Below are 22,319 nucleotides of genomic sequence, written 5' to 3'. Positions count from 1 at the left end.
ACACTAGGGCTCACTCTTGGATTTGTACATTATGTGGTTTTGGACACTTGTATAATGATGTATTGACCATTTTAGTATCATAGAGAGTGTTTTCACTGTCCTAAAATTCTTCTGCTCTGCTTCTTCATCCTTCCCCCTCCAACCCCTGACAACTACTGATTTTTTATTGTCTCCATACTTTGCCTTTTCCAGAATGTCATATAGTTGGGATCATATAATATGAAGCTTTTTCAGATTTGTGTCTTTCACTTAGTAACATGCATGTAAGTTTCTCTATGTATTTTTGTGGCTTAATAGCTCATTTCTTTTTATTGCTGAATAATATTCCGTTTTCTGGATGTACCACAGTTTATTTATCCATTCTTCTACTGAAGGACAATCTTGGTTGTTTCCTAAAGGTACATCCTTCATCTATCAAGGAGTGTTTGTTTTCTACTGCAAAATGATACTTGTAAGCCACCAGAGTCTGTACTCTGTGGTTAGTCAGTCCCTGATGTTAAAGAAAAATGTTAAATGTTATTTCCAATTGGAAGCTAGTAATAAATAAATATAAAGTTTCAGAGAAATGCTAGTGAAAGCCACTGGGATGGTTTTCAAGTTATGTAATTTTAATTTACATGCATCTTTTTAGGAGTTCGTATCAGAGGTTGGCAACTGTAGGCCACAGGCCAAATCCAGCTCCCTGACTGAGTTATATGGCCCGTGAGCTAAGTATGGTTTTAAAATGATTGAAAAAAAGTGAAGAAGAAGAGGAAGAAGAAGAAGATTTTATAACAAATGAAAATTACATAAAATGCAAATTTCAGTTCCTGTAAATAAAGTTATATTGGAATATAGCCATAGCCATTTGCTATTATATTGTCTATGGTTGATTTTGCAATTCAGCGACAGATTTAAGTAGTACAATAGACACAATATGGCCCACAAAGCCTAAAATATTTACTGTCTCACCCTTTAGAGAAACTGTGCTGATCCTTGCTTTATACTATTAGAGAAGCAATCATAAAGTTTTGGAAGAATCTCAGAAGACATGTCTAGTTTAGGAGACATTCCTGGCTTCCCCTGCACCTTAGGCAATTAAAATAGCCTGGCCTGTTTCTTTATTTATGAAATGAGAATATTGGATCTGAAGATCTAAGTCCCTCATGCCTCAAGCTATTCTTTGATGCCTTTGTAACATTATTTGCCCCATTGTACTAGTCCGACAGGGTTTTTTCCCCTGCTTTGGTTTTTATTTTAAGGCAATCTCACTTCATTTCTCTTTTCCATTAATCTGTTTGACATGAATTGAGCTAATATGGCAATTTTTGTCTCTGTTCAAAAACTTCAAGAAATCTTTGAGACCCCATATTTTTATCTGGTTTTATCTCCCCTCACAGTGACATAAGAGTGTATTTTGTATAATGGATTGAAATATGTTATTTTATTTTGTTGGATGGCTGAGCTATTTCACAGTGGCTCAAAGAGCAGTTTACTTTGTTCCATAGCAACAAGCCTCTTGCCCAAATTTGCCATCTGGTGTTTGAAGCCTGTATCTTGCAGCAGTTTTTTTCATTAGCTGACAGCCATTACTCATCTGCTTTTGGCTTTAGTATTCCTGACATTCTCATTATTGCTCATCCTAAATAGTCCCAGTTTCAAGTAAGAAAGCACTTGGAGTTGTTTGCTTAGCAGAAGGGAATCAATTTCATCTGGAAAACAAGGGGTCAGTTGAGAAGATAACTGCCAACTGGGACCATCCATGACTTTATTATTTGTGAAACTTGGTTTTTAATGACTTGTGTATATGCTTAACAGCCCACCTAGAGTGTGGCCTGTGAAGGGGAAGGCCAATTGGCCATGGTGGGTACCCACTAGATGGTGAATGAGTGAACAGGTTTCTTGCATAAATCCAGGAAACCTTGGGATGAAAAAGCAGTAGCCCCATGAAGAAAGCACCAATCATACTTTGTCATTTTGCCACATTTGCTTTCCAAATTTTTTTAGAGATTTCCTGAAAATAAATCTCAGGGCTTGATCCCTGGCTACCTCTGATCTGATCTCCTATCAGTCTTTCTTGTAGCTCTTGTACTGTACCCCCACTAGCCTCTCTGGTGTTTCAGAACCTGCCAAGCACACTCCCATTTTGGGGTCCTTGCTAGATACTCCCTCTGTCTGGAATGCTCTTCCCCAAATGTCTAAGTGGTTCACTCTCTCCTTTTATGCAAGTCTCTGCTTAAACCTCATTCTTCAGAGAAACCATCGCACTCCACATTTTAGTCATTTACCTCCCTTTGTTTTCACCATAACACTCACTATGCAGTATATCTTTATCAATTTATTGTTCCCAGTCTCTGGAATAATCCTGAGCATACAGGAAGCACTCAGGAAGTACTTTCTGAGTGAAAACATGAATGAAAGCAAGACAAAAATCTATTAAGTACTTGATTTGTGAATTAAGGTTTTCCCCAACCCAATGCTTCCATGTTATTTATCGAATACTCCTGTCTATTTCACATCTTGTAGCTTTTTGCCTCTTTGCCGCTGCTCCTGTTGTTATCCCTTCCATCCCTTTTCCCACAACCCTGGATACTTACCAAGTACCAAATCCTACCAATCACTGTCCAAGTTCTGCCTTTTCTTTGAAATCTTCACTGATCACACTTACTATCTCTCCATTGGAACCCATAGGGCCATTGCACTTCCTCATCCTCCCTTCTCATGTCTAATTCATTTTCTACCTCTGCCTGTCTTAACTCCTAAACCTTAAGCTCTATAAGTAGAGACTATGCATATATATTTCTATTTTTCATACTTTGCATTTTCATTTACATTTAACGCATATTTTTATTATATTGGCTAGAATAAGACATTTATTATTAACAACTCTGTATCTAAAAAGGAGTAAAGATTAAAGTGGAGTCACTCTCAACTTCTTTCCTAAAGAGATAACTACTGTCATTATTTAGACACCTGCTATGGTTTGAATGTTTGTCCTCTCAGAAACTCATGTTGAAACTCAATTGCCATTGTAATAGTATTAAGAGGTGGGGCCTTTCAGAAGTGATTAGGCCGTGAGGACGGAGCTCTCATAAACAGATTAATCTTGTTACCATGGTAGTGGTTATCTTGACAGTGAATTGTTATAAAATGAGTCTGGCCTCGCGTGCATCCCTCTTTCACATGCTCTTGCCTGCCTTTCCACCTTTCTGCTGTATGATGACTCTGGCTAGATGCTGGTGTCATGCTCTTGGAATTCCTAGCCTCCAAAACGGTGAGCCAAACCCATTTTGCTCTTTATACATTACCAATCTGTGGTATTCTGTTGTAGCAGGAGAAAATGTACTAAGACAGAAAATTGGTACCAAGACCAGGGTTGTTGGAATAATAGATACCTGAAAATATGCAAGTGGCTTTGGAACTGGGCAATGAGTAAAGGCTGGAAGAATTTGGAGAAGCAGGCTAGAAAAAGCCTAGATTGCTGTAAATGGAGCATTGAAAGTGATTCTGGTGAAGGCTCAGAAGAAGAGAAGACTGGGGAAAGTTTTGAACTTCTTAAAGATTACCTAAGTGGTCATGATCAGAATGTTGATAGAAATATGGACAGTAAAGGCTGTTCTGATGAGATCTCAGATGGAACTTAGGAACAAGTATTGGAAACTGGGGCAAAGGCCATCCTTATTATAAAGTAGCAAAGAACTTGGCTGAAATGTGTCTATAACTGAGGGCTTTGTGAAAGGTGGAATTTAAAAGTGATGAAATAGGATATCTAGCTGAAGACATATTTAAGCAGCATGACATTCAGGCTGATGCATGGCTACTTTTAACCACTTATAGTAAGATGCTAGAGTAAAGGAATGATTTAAAGATGGAATTTATAATGAAAAAGGAAGCTATGTGAAAGAATTTGGAAAATTTGCAGCCTGGCTAGGTAAACAACAAAAAAGCATTCTAGTGTGGAACGAAGAGACCATTTACTGATGAGATTAATACAGACAGAAGAGAGCCACCATCAATACAATGGGAGATAGACCCTGAAGGCATTTCAGAGATCTTTGAGGCTGCCCTGCTCATCATAGGCCCAGAGTTCTAAGAGGGCAGAATAGTTTGAGGGGTTGGGCTAGGAGCTACCTACACAGGCTCACCGCCCAGACCCACCTCACATCTCTGCTTCCTGCATTCCAGCACAGAGCTCTTTCACTGCTCCCACCATGGCTCAAGCAGGTCCATGTGTGGCTCAGGCCACAACTTCAGAAGATGCAAGTGGCAAATCTTGGTTGCATCCATGTGGTGTTAAGTTTGCAGGCATGCAGAATGCAAGATCTATGGGGGCATGGCTTCATACACCTAGATTTCAAAGTATGTTGCAAGTAGCCTGGAGCCCCAGGCAGAGACTTGTCACAGAAGCAGAGCCACTGCAGAGAGCCCCAACTATGGCAATACTGCACAAAAATGTGGGGTTGGGGTTAGTGCCAGAGCTGCCACAGAGAGTCCTCACTGGGGTAATGCCTAGTGGAGCCCTGGGAGCAGGACTGGCACTGAGACTCCAGGATCGTGGAGCTACTAGCGTGCAACTGCAGCCTGGGAGAGCAGCAGGCAGGAGACTCCAACCTATGAAGCATGGGCTGGGTCTAGGAAAGCCATAGGAATGGGGCTGCCCAAGACCTGTGTGCCCAGGATGCAGAAAATGCAGTCAAAGATTATTCTCTAAACTGAGGGCTTAAAGTGTTTTTTCCCATTGGGTTTTGGACTTAATTGGAGTCTGTTACTCTTTTCTTTTTGCCTATTTCTCCCTTTTGGAACAGGACTGTCAATCCTATGCTTGCCGCACCATTGTATTCTGGAAGCAGATAACTTATTTGATTTCACAGGCTCACAGCTATAGGAATATGCCTATGGATGAATCCTGTCTAGTGTCTCACCCACATCTGATACAGAGGAGACTCCAGACTTTTTTTTTTGAGACAGGGTTTCACTCTGTCACACAGGCTGGAACTACAGTGGTGTGATGACGGCTCACTGCAGCCTTGACCTCCTAGGCTTAAGTGATCCTCCCACTTCAGCCTCCTGAATAGCTGGGGTTACAGGTGTGCATCACCATACCTGGCTAATCTTTTTGATTTTTTTAGTAGAGATGGGGTCTTGCTATGCTGCTGGTCTCAAACTCCTGGGTGCAATTGATCCTCCCACCTCAGCCTCCCAAAGTGCTGGGATTACAGGCGTAAGCCACCACGCCTGACCTGAGACTCTGGACTTTTGAGTTGATGCCGGAACAACTACTTAAGACTTTTGGGACTACTGGAATGAGATGAATCTATTTTAGGCCAAATACGGTGGCTCATGCCTGTAATTCTAGCACTTTGGGAAGCCAAGGCAGGAAGATCAGTTGAGCTCAGGAGTTCGATACCAGCCTGGGCAACGTGGTGCAACCCCTTCTCTACCAAAAATACAAAAATTAGCCAGGTGTGGTGGCACATACCTGTGGTCCCAGCTACTCTGGAGACTTAGGTGGGAGGATCATTTGAGCCTGGGAGGTGGAAGTTGCACTGAGCCGAAATCATGCCACTGCACTCCGGCCTAGGTGACAGTGAGACCCCATCTCAAAAAAAAAAAAAAAAAAGAAATGAATATGTTTTGTACTGGAAAAGGACATGAGTTTTGTAGGGCCAGGGCAGAATGCTATGGTTTGAATGTTTGTTTTCTCTGAAACTCATGTTAATATTTAATTGCCATTGTAACAGTATTAAGAGATAGGGCCTTTAAAAAGTGACTGGGTCATAGGAATGAAGCTCTAATGAATGGATTAATGCCATTCTGAAGGGAGTGGGTTAGTTATTGTGAGAGTAGGTTGTTAATGTTTTCTTTCCTTTTCTTGTTTTTTTGTTTGTTTGTTTTTGTTTTGTTTGAGATGAAGTCTCTGCTGTGTTGTGCAGGCTGGAGTGCAGTGGCATGATCTTGGCTCACTGCAACCTCCGCCTCCCAGGTCAAGCAATTCTCCTGCCTCAGCCTTCCAAGTAGCTGGGACTATAGGCACCTGCCACCACGCCCGGCTAATTTTTGTATTTTTAGTAGAGACGGGGTTTCACCTTGTTGGCCAGGTGGGTCTCGAACTCCTGACCTCAAGCAATCCACCCGCCTTGGCCTCCCAAAGTGCTGGGATTACAGGCATGAGCCACTTCACCCCCCCATGTTTTCTTTTCTCTAGCTTACTTTAGTGAAGAATACAGTATATAATACATATAATATAGAAAATATGTGTTAGTTAACTTTATGTTGATTATGTTATTGGTTAGTCTTTGGCCAACAGTAGGCTATTAGTAGTTAAGTTTCTTGGAAGTCAAAAGTTATCACTCATTTTAGACTACGGTGCTCCTAACCCCTGCATTATTCAAGGGGCAACTGTAATCCCCTTTTCTTCTTGAATTACTAATTCTATTCTACTTCTCTCACAGACTTTTTACTAATGCAATGTATTTTTATACTTGAAAGCCTTCTATTGATCAACCATTGCAGTAAAATGTCTGTACATAGATTTAAGCATTTACAATGGCCTGGGAATATAAGAAAATTTAAAAAAAAATTGTATTACGCATTTTGAAAGTAATTTGTTAAGTGTAAAATAAAAGTTTTTTTCCTCCAGTTTGATAATATATCTATGAATGATTGTTACTTGTTGGTAGAATAAAATAAGGGGCAGCATCAAGTTTTTCTTATTTTCCATTTTTATAGATGTGAGTTTTAGGAATAATTTTTTTTTTTTTTTTTTTTTTTGAGACGGAGTCTCGCTCTCTCACCCAGGCTGGAGTGCAGTGGCGCGATCTCGGCTCGCTGCAAGCTCTGCCTCCTGGGTTCACGCCATTCTCCTGCCTCAGCCTCTCCAAGTAGCTGGGACTACAGGCACCTGCCACCACGCCTGGCTAATTTTTTGTATTTTTAGTAGAGACGGAGTTTCACCGTGTTAGCCAGGATGGTCTCGATCTCCTGACCTCATGATCCGCCCGCCTCGGCCTCCCAAAGTGCTGGGATTACAAGCGTGAGCCACCGCACCCGGCCAGGAATAATTTTAACATAAATCAAGTAGATGTGAATGGAAGAAGTTTCACTGTAGCAATATCATGCAATTCTTTGAACTTGTCATGTGATAAAATTACATATTAATCTATCAAAAATATCTTTAATGATCTGTCAATTGATAAGCAATGAGGTCTTCTATCATTTTATTGACAGTTAAAGACTACAATGCTAGAGAAATATCATAGGGTGCTAGGCAGAAGCCTTGGTAGGGGCACATTTGAGCTTGGTGACTATGGCTATTCCATTTACTGTGCTGTGTGCCTCGTTCCAGTACCACACGTGGCTACTCAGGTGCAGCCCAGAAAAAGGGAAAGTGGGGTTCAGTTATTTTTACCAGGTGTATGTTAAGTAAAAGACAATGGAAATATGAAATAATAGATGGTGGAATCTAACCTCGACAAGGAAAAGGGAGGAAGAAGATGGCCGGTGGCCTGGGTGAAAGTACAGGGAGAAAGTAAAGGGAAGGCTCTTTTTTTTTTGAAACAGAGTCTTGCTCTTTTGCCCAGACCAGACTGCAGTGGTGCTCTCTTGGCTCACTGCAAGCTCCGCCTCCAGGGTTCACGCCATTCTCCTGCCTCAGCCTCCCGAGTAGCTTGATTCTTTTCGCTCTTGTTGCCCAGGCTGGAGTGCAATGGCGCGATCTTGGCTCACTGCAACCTCCACCTCCTGGGTTCAAGTGATTCTTTTGCCTCAGCCTCCCAAATAGCTGGGATTACAGGTGTCCACCACCACACCCGGCTGATTTTTTGTATTTTTTTAGTAGAGATGGGGTTTCACCATGTTGACCACGCTGGCCTTGAACTCCTAACCTCAGGTGATCCACCCACCTCGGCCTCCCAAAGTGCTGGGATTACATGCATGAGCCACCATGCCCAGCCACATTTCTTTTCTCTTGCCACTTTTAGGATTCTTTCTTTATCCTTGATCTTTGAGAGTTTGATTATTAAATACCTTGAGGTACTCTTCTTTCGATTAAGTGTGCTTGGTATTCTGTTACCTTCTTGTACTTGGATATTGGTATCTTTCTGTAGGTTTGGAGCGTTCTTTATTATCCCTTTGAATAAGCTTTCCATCCCTATCTCTTTTCCTACCTCCTCTGTAGAGGCAAATCTAAGAGTTACTGAATTTGTGGGTTTTTAGATCCTATAGGCTTGCTTCATTGTTTTTTATTCTTTTTATTTTTGTCTCCTCTGACTGTGTATTTTCAAATAGCCTTTTTTTTTTTTTTTTTTTTTTTTTTTTTGAGAACGAGTCTCACTCTGTTGCCCAGGCTGGAGTGCAGTGGCACGATCTCAGCTCACTGCAACCTCTGCCTCCTGGGTTCAAACAATTCTCTGCTCAGCCTCCTGAGTAGCTGGGATTACAGGTGCCCACCAGCATGCCCAGCTAATTTTTGTAGTTTTAGTAGAGACGGGTTTTCACCAAGTTGGCCAGGCTGGTCTTGAACTCCTGACCTCGTGATTCACCTGCCTCGGCCTCCCAAAGTATTGGGATTACAGGCATGAGCCACTGTGCCTGGCCTCAAATAGCCTATTTTCAAGTTCACAAATTTTTTCTTCTGCTTGATCAATTCTACTATTAAAACACTCTGGGCCAGGCACGGCGCCTCACACCTGTAATCCCAGCACTTTGGGATGCCAAGGCAGGCGGATCACTAGGTCAGGAGATAAAGACCATCCTGGCCAACATTGTGAAACCCCGTCTCTACTAAAAATACAAAAATTAGCTGGGTGTGGTGGTGCAGGCTTGTTATCTCAGCTACCCACAAGGCTGAGGCACAGGAATCGCTTGAACCCACGAGGTGGAGTTGCAGTGAGCTGAGATGGCGCCTCTGCCCTCTAGCCTGGTGACAGAGTGAGACTCCTTCTCAAAACGACAACAACAACAACAACAACAAACAACACTCTGATGCATTCTTCATTATGCCAATTGTATTTTTCAGCTTCAGGATTTTTCCTTGATTCTTTTTAATTATTTCAATCTCTTTGTTAAATTTATCTGATAGAATTCTGAATTATTTCTCTGTGTTATCTTGAATTTCTTTGAGTTTCCTCAAAACAAGTATTTTAAAGTCTCTTTCTGAAAGGTTACATATCTTTCTCTCTCCTGGATTAATCCCTGGTACTTTATTTAGTTAATTTGGTAAGGTCGTTTTTTTCCTGGGAATGTCTTGATACTTGTAGATATTTGTTTGTGCCTGGGCATTGAAGAGTTAGGTATTTATTGTACTTGTCACTATCTGGGCTTGTTTGTACCTGTCTTTCTTGGGAAGGCTTTCCAGGTATTTGAAAGGACTTTGGTGTTGTGATCTAAGCTATATCTGCTTTAGGGGGCACCCCAAGCCCAGTAACAGTGTGGTTCTTGCAGACTCGTAAAGGTAGTGCCTTGATGGTCCTGGACAAGATCTGGAAGAATTCTGTGGTTTACCAGGCAGAGACTCTTGTTCTCTTCCCTTACTGTCTCCCAAACAAACAGTCTCTCTCTCTGTTCTTAACCACCTGAAGCTTGGGGTAGAGTGACACAATCACCCTTGTGGCCACAATCACTATGACTGTGCTGGGTCAGACTTGAAGCCAGCACAGCACTGGGTGTTGTCCACGGCTTGCTGTAATCACTCCCTGGCTACTGTCTATGTTCACTCAAGGCCCTGGGGCTCTACAATCAGCAGGTGGTGAAGCCACCCAGGCTTGTATCCTTCCCTTCAGGATAGTAAGTCACCCCAGTTCCCCGGCAGTTCTAGAGGTGCCATCAGGGAGCTAGCAATTAGAGTCAAAAGCCTTAGAAAGCCACCTGGTGTTGTATTGTACTGTGGCTGAGCTGAACTCAAACCACAAGATACAGTCCTTCCCACTCTTCCTTCCCCTTTTTGAAGGTGGAGGAGCCTTACCTTGTGTCCACTGCCACCACAGGTGCCCTGGAAGTCCTGCCAGACTACTGCCTATGTTCCCTTAAAGCCCAAGGATTCTTAGTCAACTTGTGAATTCTGCCTGGCCTGGGATTAACTCTTCAGAGCAGCGGGCTTCCCTCTGGCCCAGGGCAGATCCATAAATGCTGTATAAGAGCCAAGTTCTGGAACTGGGGACTCCAGGAGCCTGCTTGATGTTTTATTCTTCTGTGGCCGAACTGGTACCTAAAATGCAAGACAAAGTACCGTTTACCCTCTGCTTTCCTCAAGCAGAAGGAGTCTTGCTCCGTAGCCACCACAGCTGGGAACGTGCTGAGTTTCACCCAAGGCCCTCAACGTAGTACCTGGGTATTGCTGCTGGTTATTCAGGGCCCAAGGGCTCTTCAGTTAGCAGGTGATGAATCCTACCAGGACTGAGTCCTTTCCTTCAAGGCATCAGGTTCCCTTTTGGCCCAAAGTATGTCTAGAAATGCTGTCAAGGAGCTAGGGCCTGGAAAGACAGTCTCACACCCCTGACAGGTGCCCTATCCTGCTGTGGCTGACCGGTATCCAAGATGCAAGAAAAAGTCCTTCCCAGTCTTCCCTCTCCTCTCCTCGAGTGGAAGGAAGGAGTCTCTTTTGGAGTTAGGGGAGGGGTGATGCCAGCACTCCTGCAGCCACTCCAATTTGTGTCTTAGGAGGTTGTGTTCCCCCACCCCCCCGGCCCAGTCTATTGTCTCTGGGCCCATTTCAGCACTAGGACTCACATAAGAGTTGTAGTCCTTGGGGCCTAGACTGTCTTTTAAGTTTATTAGGGCCCCTGGGCACTTTAGCCCGCTGTAGTCTGTGGCTAGGCTTCTGGAAACTCAAGTCCCAACTGCTGGGATCAGCAATTCCCCCCTGGCCAGGGCTGGTTTGAATGCTCCCTGTGTGGGCAGACATCAGCTAAGTTTGGTCCAGTTTTCTTTTCTGCTATAACAGAACAGCACTGAGTTCGGTGGCTCATAATTTTTATGCTCTCCCTCCACCAGTGCCCAGAAATGCTCTCCACACCACACCACCACGCCCCGGGGGGTAGGGAAGGGGTAGCATATGCAATTCAAGACTGGTTTTTGTATCTCTTCAGTGCCTCTTTCAGCGAGATAAATTTAAAACCAAGTACCATGACTGCTCACCTGATTTGTAGTTCTTATGAAGGTGCTTTTTAATATAGTTGTCAAATTGGTGTCCTTGCAGGGGGTGATTGGTGAAGCCTTATATTCTGCCATCTTGCTCTGCCTCTCCAATTAGCCATTTTTAATACCTTGTATCTTCAATTGAGAATTTTTGAAGTCCCACATCGATATTATGGCAGAAAAGGAGGAATCACACACAGCTTGTCTTTGGATGACCAAAAGCAAACACCTGTCTTTTTTTTGCCTCTAAACTCAATTCCATTTGGTATCAAATACCTTTTAACTCAGCTATAGTCTCTTTTAAGAAGATTTACATATTTAATAAAAAACAAATGACTGTGACTCACTAATATGTGTTTCTTTTCTTTTCTTTCCTTCTCTTAAAGATAGTGTTTTTAGAAGAAGCATCTCAACAAGAAAAACTGGCCAAAGAATGGTGCTTCAAGCCATGTGAAATAAGAGAACTGAGCCACCAGTAAGTTGTGACTTCTTCCCTTTTACTGGGTGCCACTAATAAGCTTAAATTATAGAAAACCTGCCTTGAGAGACAGACTTTAAAAAATAATATTAATTTAACAATAATTATTTTGTATTAATTATTTGTTAAGGGAGGAGATGGGAAGGAAAAGGTAAACAGGAAACTGAAGGATGGAAACTTAGAGAGCTAGAGGCTGCCATCATTCATCAATTTCTTTAGCATATATTTGTTGAGCATGCTATGTGCAGTACTGGAGGGTCTGGAGGTGAAAAAGATCTTCAAAGTCCTTGTCCTCACACGGTTTACAGTCTATGCAGGACAAAGACAGTAAACAAGCAAACAGATAGCTGAGCATGACCGTGGTAGATTGTGATAGCTTCTATAAGGAAGGAAACAAGGTGGGGAGGGGTATGGTGGAGGTTAAATATTAAGAAGTAGGGAGGAAAGAAAATTTGAGCATCAATTGGTTGGGGAAGTTCAGAAGCACACTTGAGCTGTGATATTATATTTCAACTACTTTTAGTGGTTTTTAATATTTGTTATATTTTATATATAACATATATTTAATATATGTTATACAGTTTTTTAAAGAAATGATTGGGCCAGGCATGGTGGCTAACACCTGTAATCCTAGCACTTTGGGAGGCTGAGGCAGGTGGATCACCTGAGATCAGGAGTTCAAGACCAGCCTGGCCAACGTGGTAAAACCCCATCTCTACTAAAAATACAAAAATTAGCCTGGTGTGGTGGCGCATATGATGCCTGTAATCCCAGCTACTCGGGTGGCTGAGGCAGGAGAATCTTTTGAAGCCCGGGGTGGGCGGAGGTTGCAGTGAGCCGAGATCACACCACTTCATTCTAGCCTGGGTGAAAGAGCAAGACTCTGTCAAAAAAAAAGAAAAAAAAAAGCTTAGTTTCCTCATAGCCTGGTTGATATGCTTTATGGAAATGGGAAAACTTTTTTTGATTATAATTTTTATTTTATTTTTTATTTCTTTTACTTTAAGTTCTGGGATGCATGTGCAGAACGTGCAGGTTTGTTACATAGGTATACACGTGCCATGGTGGTTTGCTGCACCTATCAACCCTTCATCTAGGTTTTAAGCCCCACGTGCATTAGATATTTGTCCTAATGCTCTCCCTCCCCTTACCCCCCACCCCTCAACAGGCCCCGGTGTGTGACATTCCCCTCCCTGTGTCCATTCGTTCTTATTGTTCAACTCCCACTTATGAATGAGAACATGCGGTGTTTGGTTTTCTGTTCCTGTGTTAGTTTGCTGAAAGTCATGGCTTCTGGCGTCATCCATGTCCCTGCAAAGGACATGAATTGGAAGACTTTTTTAAAGCTAAAATATTTTATCTTGTTTCAGGCCAAGTAAGTTCCAAGGCCAATAAAAGTGGTACCATTTATATTCTGAAAACACTTTGATAACTTGGGAATTGACTTTCACGTAATATAGAGGAACACTGTTTCACGTAAGAGAGGAACATTGAACTAGGAATGAAAATACCTGGTTTGAATCCACAGACTGTAGCTTTGCAGATGTTAGAGGTCAAGCAAGCCACTTTCCCTCTTTGAGCTCATCTAGACTATGGAGCTCATCTAGACTATGAAGCTCATCCCTGGTCATAGTCCAGAGAGACAGAGTAACTGTTTATAAAGTTTCACTCCACCTGTAGTTTTACTCACATCCCTTGCCTCCTTCCCTCTCCATGCTGCCTCTCTATGGGCTTGGAAGTGTGTGGGCGCTGGGCATGGAAATGAATATAGTAGCTTCTGCTGTTACCATCTACTTCCTCTTGCTAGATTTTCACGTAAGAATCTATGATGAGGAACAACTGACATTTATAGTCTCCTGCTTGCGTGTCTTTGTGATGGAGGAGTAGAAGGCTTGGAAGCAGTTGAAGTAGAGGCTGAGATGGGATGAGAGAATGGTGGAAGCGGTTGGAGGATGGGGAGGAGGGTAAGCATAACTCTGGGTCTTCACATCTTTTTCTTCCTCTTTATGAGGTTGCTTTTGAAATTAAATCCATCAGAAATGCAGATTCTTGGGGTCGTATGTAAGTACTGCACACAAATAAGTAGTAAGGTAAGAAATAATTTAAATTTTAGTAGAAGACTGAAGTCTTTGAAGAAAGATTATATTTAAAATGCAAAGAGATTCTTATATCAAGCACACAAGTTATGTGCAGTTGAATTTAAGTCATGATTAAAATACCATAAAGGGATGTCTCAGACAGTTTTTAATAGACTTGGCCCAATACACAGTGTACCTACAGGTCTATCTCAGTACCATGTGGATTTTCAAAAAAGGAAAATCACAACTGGAGTACCATGGGCAGTGCTGTGGTAGGAGTGAATCAGATGGTGGCCATGGACCGTGGACAGGTTTGCAGGGCCAGGATTGGGGTGAGGGGAGTGAGGCATTCACCTCAGGCACAAAATTTAAAAGCAGCGGGGGAGGGGCAAAAACTCAGTAATCAAGATACTTTTAAGGCAATATTTTAAAATAAAAAAAGTAATGCATGGCTGGGTGCGGTGGCTCACCCTGTAATCCCAGCACTTTGGGAGGCCGAGGCGGGTGGATCACTTGAGGTCAGGAGTTCAAGACCAGCCTGGCCAACATTGTGAAACCTGTCTCTACTAAAAATACAAAAATTAGCCAGGTGTGGGCCGGGTGCGGTGGCTCACGCCTGTAATCTCAGCACTTTGGGAGGCCAAGGCAGGCACATCACAAGGTCAGGAGATCGAGACTGTCCTGGCTAACACGGTGAAACCCCATCTCTACTAAAAATACAAAACATTAGCCGGCCATGGTGGCGGGCGCCTGTAGTCCCAGCTACTCAGGAGGCTGATGCAGGAGAATGGCTTGAACCTGGGAGGCAGAGGTTGCAGTAACCCGAGATTGCGCCACTGCACTCCAGCCTGAGTGAGACTCCATCTCAAAAAAAAAAAAAAAAAAAAAAATTAATACAAAAACTCATGATGAACAAAATACCAACATTTTAAATAAAAACAGGATGTTGTTTGTTTTACAGCCATGCATTTTTTTTGTGCAATGGAACAGTCACTTTCAAATAACATGGATTCCCAGGCCCATGATGCCATTGCATTACTGGTAGGGCAGGTTGAAGATGGTGATGATGGTTTGGGTAATACACACATGTATTGATATATACCTGTATTGTTTTCTGATTATAAAACTTTATTAATGTTTTCCATTTGGTGAAAAGATAGGTGGATGTTCTGATAAGCACATATAGGGGGATATATATATATAATTTTTTTTGCTCAGGTTATGATATGGCTTGGCCAACACTGCAGATTTGGAATACCTGGGGGAAGTTGAGATTCTCTGAGGAAATTATGATGCTGATTAAGTAAAGTGAGAAGAGGAAAGCTGAAAAGAAGGGAGAAAGGAGAGCTTTTTTACCTTCTGCTGCTGCCTTCAGATCTCTTCTCTGCTTTGCCTGCAGCTGGGCTTTTAGTAGCTACAATTTAGCCATAAGTGATGTTGTGAGTGGAGAACCGAGTTTGAATCCTAGCTGAGCCGCCAACAAATTGCAAGTCAAAAATAAACTTGCAATCCCAGACCTTCCTTTTGTTCTCTCTATTAAATGAGTATGTGGGCTCACTGACCTCTAATCTCATATGCACTCTCACATTCCATGCTTCTGTGTGTACCAATATTATCTGTAATTAATCCTGGACTATAACCTTGATTCTGGGAATCAAGATTTTTATTAATAATCATTTCACGATGCTTACTATTTCCTTAAAAGGATTGTAACTTTTCTGGGTAAAAAAATCACACTTCAGATGCAATAAATCCTTGAGCTTCTGTTGCCTCTGAAGACTTTGTACTCTGAATCATCTTTCACTCTCTCATCTCAGCTACAATGAACATACTCATTTCTCCTACATGAAAAACATAAAGTGACTTGAACTCTTCTGCATCCTAACTTTCACTACCAAATATTTTAAAAGGGAGCTCTCCATCTGCACAGGACTTCCTCAAGCACTCTCTTTTTAGCACTTAGTGCAGTAACCAAAACATTCTAGAGACTCAGTGACTACTTTTTAAAGGAAGAGCTAAATCTTTCCAAAATTGGGGGTCTTAGGATTATTCCTGAGGCCATGCATTTTTGACCCTTGCAGTTTTTGGCACTAGTCACTGCCCTGCTCCTTCTTGAATGTCTCTTCTTTACTGTCCCTGACACTTCTCCGTCCTGGGTTCCCTCTACCCTCCTGACAATAACTCTGCCAAGATTGATCCTGATCTTTTCTTTCTCAGTCTTACTCCTGAAGTTGAAGGTGCTGCTTACGATGTTGGTTTGTTCTTTCTTTCACAGAGATCTCTGGCATCGCCAACTTCTAGAGTTACCTATGTGAGAAGACCCTCAAATCTGAATCACTTCTTTTTTTTTTTTTTTGAGACGGAGTCTCGTTCTGTCACCCAGGCTGGAGTGCAGTGGCGCAATCTCTGCTCACCGCAAGCTCCGCCTTCTGGGTTCACACCATTCTCCTGCCTCAGCCTCCTGAGTAGCTGGGACTACAGGCATGCGCCACCGCACCCAGCTAATTTTTGTATTTTTAGTAGAGACGGGGTTTCACCGTGTTGGCCAGGATGGTCTCGATCTCCTGACCTCATGATCTGCCCGCCTCAGCCTCCCAAAGTGCTGGGATTACAGGCATGAGCCACTGTGCCCAGCCTCCTCTCCTTCTTTTCTTCTGCCTCTTCTCCCTTCTTCTTCTTCCTTTTCTTGCTCTTCTTCTTTTTCCTCTTCTCTTCCCTCCTCCTCTTCCTCCTCCTCCTCTTTTTCTCCTTCTCCTCCTCCTTTCTCGTCCTTTTCCTCTTCTCCTCCTCTCCTTTTTCTTTCTCCTCATTTTTCTTCCTCCTCCCCTCTTTCTCCCTCATTCACCCATAACCTCCTGAACTAGATTATAAAGTCTTTGAGGACAATATGCCTTATTTTTCTCTGGACTCTCCACAGGGCTTGGCAGTTTCCTAAATATAGTAGACATTTGGGAAATATTATTTGGTTAAACAATTTAACTGCATGAGGAAGTTACACTGCTATTCTGTTTTATTATGGGAGGGAAAGCAAAGACCCAAAGGACTGACGTTGTAGAGAGATCAGTGACTGATACCTGAGAGAAATCCATATTCCACCCTCCCTTTCAGAGTGCTTCCCACATTATAGGCCCACTTAATGCTGCCTTCTTGACATCCTTAAAAAGTTGTCACTGTTCTTTATCTCCATAGTTAGTGAATTAACGATTCCGTCACGTGGAACGTAGTGACCGAGAGTACTGAACCTACAGACAAACTGCCTGGATTTGAATCTCAGCTCCAAAGCTGACTAGTTAACAGTTACTTTTTTTCAAGCTACACAAATTCCCTGAGCTTTAGCTTACCCTTATGTAAAGGAGGGTAACACTACTCTCATACTTACTAAGTTTCTTGTGAACATTACATCATCATCATCATCCATAACATTTATTGATGCTTTCCATTATCTAGGCATTGTTCTTACACACACTAAATACATCCTCACGACAGCCCTGTGATGCTACTATCTCCATTTTACATAAGGGGAAACCGAGTCACAGAGTTTCTTTTTTTTTAATATGTCAAATATCTAACTGCTGATTTATGGTCAAACCTGATTTCAGATCTTAGCAGGCCAAAACCAGAATGTATACACTTTAACTCAACTGCTGCCCACAGATGTGATGATGTATGTAGAACGCTGTGCCAGTGCCTAGTGAATGTACATATTCAGGAAACATTAGCTGCTGTCACCATCATTATTATAATAACTGACTACAAAAAATCTAGTCTTTTCCATGTGATGTAGAGGCTTTCTTGTAGTCAGACAAGATCAAGATGACCACTGAGTCTGCCATTCCTTGCTCTTGTTTTAAAATAAAGCATTTAGAGTTACTCATGGCTTTATTAGGCTTACAGTTAGGTGGTATGTATACATTTGATTTGATAGCATGAGGAATTCTTTGTGATGTCAGGTTTCAAGTTCAAGTTGCTTATGTGATTGAATATTTACCTAGGATAATGGTGGCAGTAGAGGGTCCCATCTTTGGGCAAATATCTGTTTGGATGAGGTTGGATACATAATAGTGACTGTGGTGAACTGCATTAGCTCCTTAGAAAAGCATGAAGTGTCTGTTAGCACCATACTGCCTCGATTCTGTGGGTAGTGCCTCTGAACACTTTCTAGGACTTTCTAATTATAAGAATTAATAGAAATATGAATATTAATTGGTGGATCATGGTGGCAGCATTAGTGATCACAAGCATCCTGAGCATGGTTGTCACAGCATCACATGTTAACTCCCTCTTCGCTTCACTACTTACACCACTGCCCGTTTGTGGTCCATCTCCTGAGATCGCCTGTCCCTAACCAGCTTGCTTTTGCTGCTTCTATTTCAGAACTCAGTTTCTGTAACACGTGGGAAAAGACTAGGTTTCTTGTAGTCAGACAAGATCAAGATGAGTGCTGAATCTAAAATTGCAGCCAGTCTGTTTCTCACCTTTAGTCGCCCTTACTGACTCGTGTGCACATTCCTCAGCACGGCTCTAGAAGTTTTAAAGACCTCCTCTTCCATTCTTGCTCTCTGACCTACAACCACCAGTTGTGAGAACAAAGTCATAGGATTAAATCAGAGCTACCGTCCTTTCTTGTGCCACCACTGCTTTGCTTCTGCCCAATGCTGTGTTTTTCCCTCCCTTCGTCATCACTGGTTAACCCCCAACCGGCCATTCCAACCTAGGAGCTATATCTCTCCTAGCAGAGCTTCATTTTTATGTCCTGACCTCTAAATAATTGGAGAATTTACAGTTGTCTGATTGCATTACCTATAAACCTGTGTGGGGCGAACAGTGAAATCATGCTTGGGAAAATGATTTAAAAATATGGAAAATGACTGAAGATATTATTAAATACTTTTATTCTCATCTTAATTTCCAGTGAGTTCTTCATGCCTGGGCTGGTTGATACACACATCCATGCCTCTCAGTATTCCTTTGCTGGAAGTAACATAGACCTGCCACTCTTGGAGTGGCTGACCAAGTATACATTTTCTGCAGAACACAGATTCCAGAACATCGACTTTGCAGAAGAAGTATATACCAGAGTTGTTGTAAGTATCTTGTGTGTGAGTATGGTATTCTGTTTGGTCATCTATAGAAATATCAGTTTCGTAGGACAGATTTAAATTATAAAGCATAAGCAGTTAAGCCTAAGGTGGGCCATAGAGAATTTTTAAGTTTCTTTTTCACAGTCCAGTGAGTTTGTGACCACCTCACCTACACAGCTAGTCAGTGGCAAAGAGAGAATTTGAATCCAAGTTTCCAAAACCCCAATCTGGTGGGTTTACATTACTCTTTTACTTCCTGTGTTTTCTTTACCAAATCTGGGTTTAATGAATATGTGTATTTCCCTACTCCTGCCAATCCATAATGCTGTTCTGATGATCATATGGATTCATTATATGACCTTTGCAAAGTTATGTGACTCACTTTTCCCATCTGTAAAAAATAGAGATCATGATAGTACCTATTTCACAGGATTATCATGATAATTAAGCAAGTTAATATTTGTGAAGTTCTTAGAATAGTGCCTGGCACATGGTAAGAGCTCTATTTGTTTGCTTTAAAAATGCCCAAGGAAATTTAAAATTAAAAATTTAAATTACTGTTAGAAGGGATATCATGTTATTCTGGGAGCTTTGCAAGGAAGGAAAATAGGATGGTCCCATATTGCATGGCACATGGTAATGTGACTTGAGCACTGACACCACTAGAGGGAACTCTGGGGCTAGTACAGTCATTGAACAGCGGCAGTAGTGTGTGCCAGCCATATGTTGAAGGCTCTGAAAGTGTCCTTCCTTCTCCTCTTTCAGGAAAATCAGTTCCTTTCTTACTCCAATCCTATGCCCAGAACCAGAATCTACTCAGGAATCAGAAACAGTTTCTGCAGTAAAGGAGCTAAAGCGCAAATGCCGCCTTGTCTGACTGACCATTATGTCCTGGTGTTCAGTGCACTTGGTCTAAACACTCATGGATTTTTGTGGGACCCATTGATTCCTCCTAAGGTGTTCACTACATATGGTGGTGGCAGTATTATAAGTCTTCCACATCAACTGACCTAACCATCTTGCCAGTTTTTTTTGGTCTTGCATCATTCCAGTCTTAAAGAGTAAAAGCAAGTGCTATTTTTTTTTTGGAGACAAGAATCTCACTTTGTCACCCAAGCTGGAGTGCAGTGGCGTGATCTCGGCTCACTGCAACCTCGGCTGCCCAGGTTCAAGCGATTCTCCTGCCTCAGCCTCCCGAGTAGCGGAGATTACAGGTACCTGCCACCGCACCCGGCTAATTTTTTTTTTTCTTTTTTTTTTTTTTTTTTTTTGAGATGGAGTCTTTCTGTGTCTCCCAGGCTGGAGTGCAGTGGCACGATCTCAGCTCACCACAACCTCCACCTCCTGGGTTCACGCCATTCTCCTGCCTCAGCCTCCCGAGTAGCTGGGACTACAGGCGCCCGCCACCATGCCCGGCTAATTTTTTGTATTTTTAGTAGAGACGGGGTTTCACCGTGTTAGCCAGGATGGTCTTGATCTCCTGACCTCGTGATCCGCCCGCCTTGGCCTCCCAAAGTGCTGGGATTACAGGCTTAATTTTTGTATTTTTAGTACAGACAAGGTTTCACCATATTGCTCAGGCTGGTCTTGAACTCCTGACCTCATGATCCACCCACCTCGGCCTCCCAAAGTATCAGGATTACAGGCATGAGCCACCGTGCCCAGCTGAGCAAGTGCTAACATTTATACACTTGCCTCACATAATTATAAATTCAGTGCAATTGTGGATCTTACATATTTAGCATGCACCACATGACACTAGAAAAGCTGAGAAGGACTAAAGCTATGTATAAAGTAGCTGGCGCATTGTGTTAATGAATGGTGTTAACCACACCAAATCTTTATTCTCAAAATTTATTTATACCTCACATTGTTCTAAAAAAGATGTGAGATAGCTGAAAATTGCATAGTATACAACAAAAGAAAATGACTCATGAAATCAAGGCCAAGAAAAAAAAGGGGGAAGGAAAAGTAAAATAAAACCAAGAAATCGATGTCTACTGTGGGGGTTCATGCATTTGTTAGTTTGTCATGAATTTGGCTTTAGATTTATAGAACCTGACCTAAAGAGGGAAATCAGTTATGAAATTTACACTGCTTTATGATTTAAAAACACATTTGTTAAGGTAAAGCATATCTATGCTTCATACTGAAACTTAAGAAAATTAATCTCAATATTCCTTAGTATGGATAGACACTATGCTGTCAAAATAGATATTGTAAAGATTCTATACTCTCAAAAAGTCCAGATAGATCATTCTTTTATGTTTAGAGAGATAGAGTATCAAGGACTATATATTTTTCAGGCAATATTCCATTAAATTATTTCTGACATCAGAGATTTGTTTAAGTATTTGATGTCAGGCCGAGCGTGGTGGTGGTTTAAGTATTTGATGTCAGGCCTGTAATCCTAGCACTTTGGGAGACCAAGGTGGGCAGATCACCTGAGGTCAGGAGTTTGAGACCGGCCTGGGAAACATGGCGAAACCCCGTCTCTACTAAAAATACAAAAATTAGCTGGGCGTGGTGGCATGTGCCTATAATCTCAGCTACTCGGGAGGCTGAGGCACGAGAATCGCTTGAACCCGGAGGAGGAGGTTGCAGTGAGCCAAGATCAGGCCACTACACTCTAGCCTGGGTGACAGAGCGAGACTCTGTCTCAAAAAAAAAAAAAAAAATTGCAGAGCACATATCCTATGTTCTTTCTTATGTGTCTGATGATGAATGAGTGTGGGCCCACAAACTTTTAAGTTGGAGGCACTGAGGGTATGGTTGACATCTGTTTAAGGGTATGGAGATGTGTTAACTAGCCGCGTAGCCTACTCAGTGGGAATAAACAGGAGTAGCTTTGGGTTTCCTTCCTCCCTTCCTTCTTCCCTTTCTCAGGGGTCTCCCTGTCCTGTCCGTTTACTGTAATTAGGGCAGTTCCTGAACTTTCTAGTGTTTTCAGTTCATTCTAGTTGTTGAAAGAAAAACTTCACAGAAATTAAATTTAACTGAGTAAATTGAGCAAAGAACGATTCCAGAATCAGGCAGCTCTCAGAACCAGGAAAGGTTCAGAGAACTCTGCCCAGCAAGGTGGGCAGGCAGCATTTAAGACAGAAAATGGAAGTGAGGTACAGCAACAGCTTGATTGTTACAGCTCTGGGTTTGCCTTATTCAAACTTGTTCTGATCACTTGGCACCTGTGACTGGCTAGAGCTCAGCTGCTGTGATTGGCTGAGACTCAGCTATTTGTTACAAAAGCGTATTACTAATCAGGCTTTCAGTGACTCGATATACTAAGTTAGGTTGCAGTTCCTTATAAACTCAAAGTTGAGAAGCATGCTCAGGCCAAATTTAGCTTGCTTTAACACAGTCCAATTTGAAGCTTCAATTTCTCATTCACTAAAATCTTCTCCCATATAAGCCCTATACCTCCCGCTTTAGGCCTGACTCTGAGGAAGCGGCTTACTGTCAGTGTTTGTGTAGTGCTTCTAAATAGCCCCAGCTTTCCATTTCGATTTCATCTTTAAGTCAAGATTGTAGAAAGGTGCTTAAAATTTTGAAAATTTAGAAAAATTTAGATTA

At 42.1% G+C, this 22,319-nt stretch overlaps 1 protein-coding gene across 3 annotated transcripts in view; it reads left to right on the top strand.

Moving 5' to 3' along the window:
- The window catches only part of GDA (guanine deaminase), a 101,161-nt gene that overhangs the window by 33,305 nt on the left and 45,537 nt on the right, over window positions 1-22,319 (top strand). For all 3 annotated transcript variants that reach the window (XM_030809925.1, XM_030809928.1, XM_030809933.1), the window contains exons 2-3: window positions 11,499-11,587; window positions 18,581-18,752. In XM_030809925.1, coding sequence (XP_030665785.1) covers window positions 11,499-11,587; window positions 18,581-18,752 — 261 coding nt within the window. The remainder of the gene's footprint in view (window positions 1-11,498; window positions 11,588-18,580; window positions 18,753-22,319) is intronic.

This window comes from Nomascus leucogenys, chromosome 1a (assembly GCF_006542625.1).
Source record: "Nomascus leucogenys isolate Asia chromosome 1a, Asia_NLE_v1, whole genome shotgun sequence".
Lineage (NCBI taxonomy): Eukaryota > Metazoa > Chordata > Mammalia > Primates > Hylobatidae > Nomascus > Nomascus leucogenys.
This window is presented reverse-complemented; position numbering and strand designations above follow the sequence as displayed.